At 44.3% G+C, this 9,249-nt stretch overlaps 2 protein-coding genes across 4 annotated transcripts; one reads left to right on the plus strand and one right to left on the minus strand.

The window, feature by feature from the left end:
• The first annotated feature begins 131 nt into the window (after positions 1-131).
• On the plus strand, positions 132-4,558 carry endos (endosulfine alpha). The gene is made up of 3 exons (XM_077658436.1): positions 132-361; positions 1,211-1,318; positions 3,176-4,558. Exons 1-3 carry the CDS (start codon positions 293-295, stop codon positions 3,359-3,361), a joined length of 363 nt encoding a protein of 120 aa, XP_077514562.1. The 5' UTR covers positions 132-292; the 3' UTR covers positions 3,362-4,558.
• On the minus strand, positions 4,498-9,233 carry galla-1 (cytosolic iron-sulfur assembly component galla-1). 3 transcript variants are annotated; one of them, XM_077658434.1, is made up of 6 exons: positions 9,025-9,165; positions 8,746-8,827; positions 8,517-8,681; positions 5,252-5,301; positions 4,951-4,996; positions 4,498-4,786 (listed from the first exon to the last, which is right to left on the minus strand). In XM_077658434.1, the coding sequence occupies exons 2-6, from the start codon at positions 8,792-8,794 to the stop codon at positions 4,686-4,688; spliced, it is 411 nt and encodes a 136-aa protein (XP_077514560.1). In that variant the 5' UTR covers positions 8,795-8,827; positions 9,025-9,165; the 3' UTR covers positions 4,498-4,685. The 3 variants fall into 3 exon arrangements, with proteins under 3 accessions (XP_077514560.1, XP_077514558.1, XP_077514561.1); XM_077658432.1 differs by having other exon boundaries at positions 8,746-8,824; positions 9,025-9,164; XM_077658435.1 differs by lacking the exons at positions 8,517-8,681; positions 8,746-8,827 and having other exon boundaries at positions 9,025-9,233.
• Positions 9,234-9,249: the final 16 nt, after the last annotated feature.

Here is a 9,249-nt window from a genome sequence, read left to right on the forward strand (position 1 = left end):
AGGAACTTTTACTTCGTATTGAACACTTTGACAAAATTGGCGGTACTTACCTTCCTTTTACGCGTTCTCGCTCCTCGCACACGTTTGATGTCCATCTACGTCTGATTGACCCTCACGTTGCCCTCATCACCACTCCATTTATTGCGCACATTTTTCAACAACGCGGTTTTGCGCCTGCTCGCAACTGCGCTTTCGTTATTGTCGGCCGGGTGCAGCCAGCTGTGTCCTCCCTTAGATACAGCTTTGTTTTTCTTAGTTCTCCGTGGGCTTCAGTTTGCCATTTGTTGAAGCAATGGCCACGGACGACAGTCAAGCCGCAGGAGGGTCTGCAGATGCCGAAATCACCGACAAGGATGATCAGGTGAGAATGCTGCTCTTAGGCTTATCCGCAATTAACGGTTTCTCAAGGTGCGAATACAGTCGCCCGCTTATTCCGTTGGTTCGATGTTATCGCGCTGCTCGCGCGTGTTTAGGTATCTAGTGCTGTTGCGCATCTGTCTTTTACTCTATGGAAATGTGGCTGGTTTTTGCGTTTGTTCAGTGTGGCGTTAACTCGGCAGGCGGCAAGTGGCTGCGGTGTGGTGTTCATATTCCACAATACCGTCTTTATCCCATCTACTCTCTCTTCTGCCACATCCTGCTTTCTCCCTTCGCTTCATATATATGGCAAGTACGCGGGATATCTTTTCTCGTTAAACTGAGCTTAAAAACCCTATCAGACTGGTTGGCTGGCGCATTAGCAACTGACGCTACGATACTCTAAATTTCAGGTGCCGAGTGCGTTTATGCCGTTTTGTATTGATGTCCAGGAGCTAGACCTATGCGATGAAGTGAGCTCAGCACTAATGTGCGCGTTTGTCGTGGTAGTGACGTTAGTTTTGGGCTGTTTATTCGGCTTCCAGTGAGCGAGCGTTTTTTGAGTAGCCGGCACGTTAGTAAACAGAAAAGAGACAGCGGCTGAGAAAACGTCAGTTTGCGCAATGGACGCCCCACGAATTTTTTCCTCCCATCTCAGCAGGAACTGAAATGTTGCACAGCTTTCACCGCGAAATTTGAATGACGGCGCCAGCAAGACAGCATTGCTGTCAGTTCCTACTTTTTTTATGGTGGTTAATTTTTGAAGGCAATTTTTTCTTAATTTGCTTAATTGTTCACAGCGTCGTATAGTCGTGAAACTGTCCCTCAGGCTGAGGCAATGCTTCTCTATCAGACGATGCGGAAAGCAGAGCTGGAGGAAGAAGCGAAGTTCAAATCCAAGTACCCAATGAATGCAAGACCTGGTGGGTCTCTGTTTCTTCAGAAACGGCTGAACAAAGGGGTAAGTCTTGCTCCACATATCCTGCCCTTATAGTGGCCATTCCCCACATTTATCCGCTGTGTGCTTGTATGTTTGTCTGGAACCGGTTTTGTGGCATGCTTCCCACCTGCCTACCGTGTCAGGCGGCAGCTCAATTACTCTCGGGAAGAGCAGCCTGGATCGCAACCCAACCCAAGTTCCACTGGTGGCAGCACCTGCCATAGAAGGGCAGTGGCACATCGCTTCACCGCTGCACCACTGTGCCAGGAGTGGTAGGAAGACTCCCAGGGATCTCTGAATGTAGAGAATTACCAGTTCCGTGTATATGGACATTAACCCTTTGCTATCCGAACAACTGCCATCCATGAGCACTGGATCTGAACAGTGGAACCGAAGCGAAAACCGAAACTGCTAGCGCACCTAATTCGCATTTGGCGTAAATACGCTCATTGACCTCTATTTTTTTTTGTGTGTATCTGTATACCAACCAACGAAGTGGTATCTGATGCTGTCTTGTCTGTACAGTACTGGAAGCATCTGAAGGCAACAGAGAGATCCGTGCCCTATATAAATGATAGCCTTGGCCATTAAAGATTGCGGCAACAAGCAGTAAATAGTTTATAATTCAAATTTTTTCTCTCATGTTCTTTCAGTTATATTTCAAAAGCCAAACAATGGGTGTGATGTAAAAGACTCATTCAGGTCACGTGAGGCATACAAAGACTGCAGTGTGGTTACTGCTTTCTTTGTTTTAATTCACATGAACTCTTGCGCAAGCTTGCCCATGGATTGGAATTGACAAAAAGCGAACAAACTGAGATTATCGCATTTCTTACATGACTCGTGACCTCATATCATCCGTGACGTCATAGTTGTCATTCAGTTTTCTTGACCGAAACGAGAGAAAAATTTAATCCTAACTTATTCTGATGACTAGGCAAATTCCACGACATTCCATGAATCATGTATATTCTTGTCCAGTGAGCCACTCCAAAGAGAAAATGTATTAAAATATGGCATCGCTACTCCTTTAAGGGCTTTAAAGGGAGTAGGACTTGTCCATGTCCAGCAGTGCATGTATTCTTCTGTAATATTCACTTAATTTTAACTATTGTACTGTGTAAGTAAGATCATTATATGTATTCTATTGCAACTTTCACTTGTATTTGAACCATTGTAGTGTGTATGTGAAGTCGCTGCTGCCAAAATGGCTCCCTGACCTTGTCAGGTTGTGTTCACAGCTTTTTGTCGGGGAAGCCATCAATGCTGTACCAATGTTGAAAATAAATTTCATTTGATACCAACACAAGTACTAAATGACCATTTTGGCATCATTTTCGAAAAAACATGTCTGTTAAGGGGTTAAAAGTCGGCGACACATAAAGCGCTTCCGTCTGAAAATCTCACTGTCATTACATACACGTGAAGTATGTTCAAAGAGACACTTTGGACAAGTTCATCCAATTTTCTTTCTCATCAAAAATTCGATTCTATAGCTTTCTTTGGCTGTGTTGATGTTCATTCATTGTCAAAAGACGAGTTTATTGCAGAGAAGGTTGGCTTTGAAATATTTTTTCCCGTCACATGATTCGAGCTCATGACATTGATGACATCGAGAGAATTGTGAACTCTGTGATTGGTAGTTGAAACTGGAGAAAAAAAACTGCTCAGTGTCACTTGTCCTGTGTCTTTCTCGGTCTTCTCTTGTGCGTCTTTTTTATGCTATGATTTCTTCCAAAATATATTTGAGGTTTCTCATGGTATGACAGTCGGGTAGCAATCTAAAGTGCTAGCAAGGGGGCCTTCTGTCCAAAGACAGGTTGTCTTGCTTATGACAATGAGCTATGTTCTCAGGGGACTGATTTTATGCACATGCAGCAAAAGTACTTTGACTCTGGAGACTACAACATGGCCAAGGCCAAGGGCCAGAAGGTGGCTGCTGCTCGGGTTCCTCCAGCCGTCCCCCAGAACCCCACGGGGGAGACCATCCCCACAGTGGAGTCACTGCCGCCACGCAAGACCTCGCTGGTGCAGAGCAAGCTGGCCACGGGTCTCTCTTCTTAGAAGGTGCAACGTGGGGGGCTGCCCACCCTACGGGGCTCTGGGTGACCAAAACACACTTCTTTGCCGTTTCGCTCCTCCCGAGGCCATTACACACAAAGAGGGGCACACGAGTGTTGTGATTGCTCACAGCTCGGCCATTGATCTGAACTGATCAGCAGGTGTTCTTCAAGTTGGCCACGGTCGGTTTTATGCATGTAACTTTTTGAGCCTGGGCTAACCTTGCAACTTTTTTTTTTTTACATGCACAATATCCTGGCAGCCCCGTATTTTCTTGTTACCGGTTGAAAGGCAAAACAAAGTGGCTTGTTTTTTTTTTGTGATTATGTCATTGCCAGTTCTCGAAGGTGCCCCATGCTCAGTCTTAGATTGTCAACCTCTTTAGGGGCTCTTGAAATACATTTGACTTAGCAAGTGGTGTTCAAGATATGCCCCTATCAGCACTTGGCCCTGATGATGCAAGACTTGCAGAAATATTTATGCTGCTTCTTATTACTGTTTTTAAAGTGACTGGCCACAAAACCATTTGAAGAGGCAACTGCATGGGACTTGTAAATATGTCAGTGCTCCGAGTTTTAAGTGGGCTTGTTTTCAAACTGATTTTTCAGCATGGGTGGCGTCGCAGCTTGCGTCAGTGAGCATATTGGAAGTCCAGCTGAGCTTGAAAAAGAGAATGAAATGGCAGTTTTTGCCCAGTAAAATCCATAGCATATGTGTAGTGTCACTTCTGTTGTTGCATTAACTGTCTGCTGTCAGAGTTCACATGGCTTTCAGACTTGGTAGCTGGTGTTACCCGCTTGGAGCTGATTTGCAGCTGTGCCATTCATGTTGAACTATGTTCTGGGTGACGTCAATGACTTTAGTGACTACTTAATAATTTTGGTTGATTGTGATGTGTTGGACAGCTATACTGTTGGGACACGCTATGTCACCATAGCACTCTAATGAATTCATTGCATGTCCATTGCAAATATATTTGCACTGCTCAGTGTTTCGTATTTATGTTGTAGAGCTATCAATCAGGGCAGTAGTCTGGAAGGATTTGATGCCGACATAATTGTGCAGTTTGTTCAGAGCAGTCCTACTCTTCTGCCATGTGGATGTTGTTTCTTGTTCCTTTCTCAAAACACATGGTGTGCTCCTTCAGAATGATTTGTGTTTAATCCAAACACATGTAAATAAAGACTTGTACAAACCTAAGCTTGCTTGAGAATGGTACTTTAGTGTAAGGAGCACAGTGAGACACTTGTTGAACATTTCTTTGTTTAGATTACAAAACTGTGATTAAGCAGATATACCGCTGCATGACATGTCCATAAAAAGCTCTTCACACGGTCTCATAGGAAACACAGTTGCACACCATGTCTCTAATATTCTTGTTCTCCATTGCAGCAGCTACCCGCTCTTTGTCATTGATCTGCTTGGTTACTGCAAAGACAAATACGAGAAAGCAATCGCAGCACTGCGGATAACAAGTCCTGCGTGGAATTTTCAGTAGCCCACACCATGGGCAGTTATGCAACGACTGCTATGTGACAAATGGATGTTGCAGCAGAAACACCGAATGCTTGAAGTAGTAATGGTGTTCTTACGTTCGGCAGCAGTTGTGTGAGAACCTTCCTTGATGAAAATATCAAGCTGGAAACAAAAAGGAGTAGGTATATTTCGTGCTGCAAAGCTTCGCAGAATCATAAGGTCTGAACTGCAGCAGTTTTAATTTTCTGTCTACTTGTAGTTCAGACTTTTTAACGAAAACAAGGTACACATACTTGATGTACAAATGCGAATGCCGTTCCATACATGCACTATCCTGTTACAGCCCCTAGCATGTATACTGCACTTGGTCTTTTTCTTTGTTATGGCTTCCAAATGAAAATGAATGAAGCTGCATACCTTGAAGTTGTAGGGCAAGTTTTCTTCAAGCTTTGCCCTCACACAAAGGCCTGAAAAGAGAACCATTTATTTATTCTGTCTCACTTTAGTTACACGAAAGATTATTTTACTGCACCAGGAATCAGAATGCACACTACTTTGCGCAAAACAAGGTACGAAAATTCAGGGGGCACTTTGTTGACCTACAGTGCGGTGAGGCGAAAGCCTTTAGCATGGTGTTGCTGATGTGTGGTGAAGATGTTGATTAAAGACTACACAGTTGTTGTGAGGGCACTTGAGTCTGGTTACGTGCAGGAATGCGAAAGCATGGAAAGTTTTAGAACGCGACTTTTTTCCACGACTGCAGTAGGTGTTGTATTTTTTAAATGTCTGTTACTTTGATTTCTTATTTTCTGTTTTATTTTTCTTTATTATTTTTCATTCATTTTTAATGTTTTTTGCTTTATATTCTGGTTTATCTTGACGCCGTCATCAGTTTGACAGCTATAGTGTGACACTTTTCTGCGAACTCCCCCGCTAATGAGCCTATAAAGGCCTTAATATTGTAGCATGACCTTGCGGTACCCTGCATCCGCCAGCGTGGATGCAGTAACACTGTATTTTAGTAACACTGAATTGTTTAAAGGCTGTGCATTGATAGCTGTAGACAAGACAGACTTGTGCTGCCTTCTGGAGAACCCGAAGAGAAATTTTGTAAGCAAGAGAACTTTGCCAACTGAGAAGTGGCAAATACAGATTTTATGAATGACACAAAACATGCACGATTCTGAGGCTGCAACAAATATCTACTGTTTTTCTATTGCTGACAGCTTTTATTAAAGATTCAGGGGTACACTGCCTGCTTTTCGTTTTTAAAACGGCGCGAAAGACATGAGTGGGAGATGCATGGCGCTCCCGTGTCTTCGCCGGTGCTTTTTGCACTGTTTTAGAAAGCAAGAACAACCAACAAGCTTATACCTCTACCCTTGTATTCTTTTTCTGCGCTATGCACGATTAATATATGTTGTTGCAGTAGGCCTTGAAAGTCGTCTATGTACGTGGTGTCCAGAGGGACCTGACATTATTCATGTAGCGAGCCGCCGCGGTGGCTGCGTGGTTATGGCGCTCGGCTGCTGGCCCGAAAGACGCGGGTTCGATACCGGCCGCGGCGGTCGAATTTCGATGGAGGCGAAATTCTAGAGGCCCCTGTACTGTGTGATGTCAGTGCACGTTAAAGAACCCGAGGTGGTCGAAATTTCCGGAGCCCTTCACTACGGCGTCTCTCATAGCCTGAGTCGCTTCTGGACGTTAAACCCCCATAAACAATAAAACATTGTTCATGTAGCTGGTTTGTTTATTGTTTAGAGCATGGAGGTTCCTCAACAAATGAATCCTTTTTTGTTGAATATAGCAACAAAGTTTTTGACAATGTAAGTGCTTTTGAAAGTCGTTTAGTGAGATCTCTGGATGATTCCTATGGTGACACCGGTTACGTCGATGGTTTTCTTTTATGGTGGGTCGTGATGTTTTTACTCTTATAAAGAATTCGAAAATCTGCTGCTTTGCATTCAAACTTGTCCAAAGCACAAACTGAGATAGCACGCAGATATAATCCAGTAAAGAAAAATTTTACCTGTCTGATTACTTTCTGAGCATTTAGGAAATCAGAAAAAAACTTGACCTGGCACAGAATTACTTAGTGGCAAAAGTAACTCTGCAAGAACTCCAGCATGTTTCTTTAGAATATCGGTGCTGATGAGCACACTTGTGTACTTGTGAATCCACAATACCATTATAAAAACTGAGTTGTGGCAGTTTATCACATCAACCAAACATCGCATGTATGGTTTACGGGGGTTTAACGTTCCAAAGTGACTCGTACTATAAGGGACGCCGTAGTGAAGGGCTCTGGAAATTTCAACCATCTGGGGTTCCTTAACGTTCACTGACATCATACAGTATGCGGGCCTTTAGAATTTCGCCTCCGTCGAAATTCGACCGTTGGGGCTGGGATCGAACCCACGTCTTTCAGGTCAGCAGCCGAGCGCCATAACCACTGATCCACCGTGGCAGCCCAAACATCACATGTGTTACGTAAACGAAGATTACTTAGCCAAGGTAGGAAGGTTGCAGAGATTTGTTCTTGCTATAATATGAAGAGGGTGCTTTTTCCTTCAGCATTATTTAAAATGCTGTTGAACTGATGAGCAGGCAATTTTCTTTCAAGAACGTAACAGTATGCTTCTAACAAGCCCCACTCATTGAGACTGAGTAACTTCATCCTCACTGGACATTTCACAAGCAATAGGCATCTGTGAAAACCTCGAACACTAAGAAACCGTTCAAACATTGCATTCTAAAGCATGTGCATTCATATCCCCTTCTAAATGCAAAGTCCTACATTCTATGTGGGTAGACATTAATTGTTTTGCTAACTGCAGAAACTGTACCAAAAAAAAGAAACTGTGACAACACAGCGAGCTATGGAAAGAAAAATGATACGTGTAAAGTTAAGAGACTGGAAGCGGGCAGAGTGGGTAAGGGAACAAACGGGTGTTAATGACATCCTAGCCGAAATCAAGAGGAAGAAATGGGCTTGGGCAGGGCACGTAATGTGCAGGCAAAATAACTGCTGGTCCTTAAAGGTAACAGAGTGGATTCCGAGAGAAGGGAAGTGCAGCAAGGGGCGCCAGAAAGTTAAGTGGACGGATGAGATTAAGGAGTTTTCGGGGATACGGTGGCCGCAGCTGGCATAGGACATGGTTAATTAGAGAGACATGGGAGAGGCCTTTGCCTTGCAGTAGGCATAGTCCGGCTGATGGTGATGAAACATGTAGGTGCACATTAAAGATCCCCAAGTGATCAAAATTATTCTGCTGCCCTCCACAATGGCTCCTTTTCCTTCCTTCTTCATCCCTTCCTTACGGCGCTGTTCAGGTGTCCACCGAGATACGTGAGATAGTTGTTGGGCCATTTCCTTTCCTCAAAAAACAATTTTCAAACACTTATCAGGCCCCACAAGAGTGAAATGGTGTGTGTTGTACAAGAAGCTCCATGGCTCAGCTGTTTAGATGCACGTCCAAAACTGTTACGAAAGCGGGAACAACCTCATTAAGTTTGTACGTGCCAGTAAAATAATTACAGAAGCGAAATGCAATTAGACATTTGTACGCCAGTAGACTAGACGAGTTCGCGACTTCATATTAATGACTATTATATCGCCAGTATGTGTAGGCCACTTCAGACACGCAAATTCGTCGAAGAGGCAGCTGAAGTATTGGCTCACCGATGATAGCAGCGAGATGGCAATGGGACACGGTCGGTATCAGAGTGACGCTCACGTAACTATAAGCGCTTTTCTCTACACTGACGCGGATTTCCTCTTCACATACGACGCCCAGTTCTTCCAATGTGTATGGTTTCTCTGGGTCACGAATGTCCTTTATCAAGTCTGGAAACAAAAACATGCTCTCATTGTATATCTCATCCAAGGCATCGATAATCTATTTGTTTACCGTAGACCTCTTCGACAAGCCTCTGCGCCTCGTCATCTGCATTGTCCATTGCATGCACAGCACCGTGGTCTCGACTGATCTGCTGCACAAAACAAGGCGATTAGCGCATGTGGTCATATCGGTGGTCACAGCACCGGAGTAGAATATGCTACAATACTTGCCCATGACCCAAATGGGTTACTACCCGTGGACACAACTCGTAACAAGAAAACAGGTTTTGACAGCACATCGTTTTAACACAGAACGGTGTAATGGCATGTGCAGCAGTCAAAAATTTACCTGCTAAGGACGTAGTCAGCATTTCCTGCAGACCAGCTGTAACTGCAGCAGACGCCACGGCATTCTGCAGCTGGGGTCGCAGCACTTTCACAGTCCGCCCGGCTGACCGGTCAGCCGCAAAGCCAAAAGCAGCCACAGCCGGTCGGAAACTCGGCCACATTGAGCCTCCAGCAGCTTCATCGCGATTGCATCATTCAAGAAATTTCCTTTCGTTCAGCGTCACTG

Source organism: Amblyomma americanum, chromosome 3 (genome assembly GCF_052857255.1).
Source record: "Amblyomma americanum isolate KBUSLIRL-KWMA chromosome 3, ASM5285725v1, whole genome shotgun sequence".
Classification (NCBI taxonomy): domain Eukaryota; kingdom Metazoa; phylum Arthropoda; class Arachnida; order Ixodida; family Ixodidae; genus Amblyomma; species Amblyomma americanum.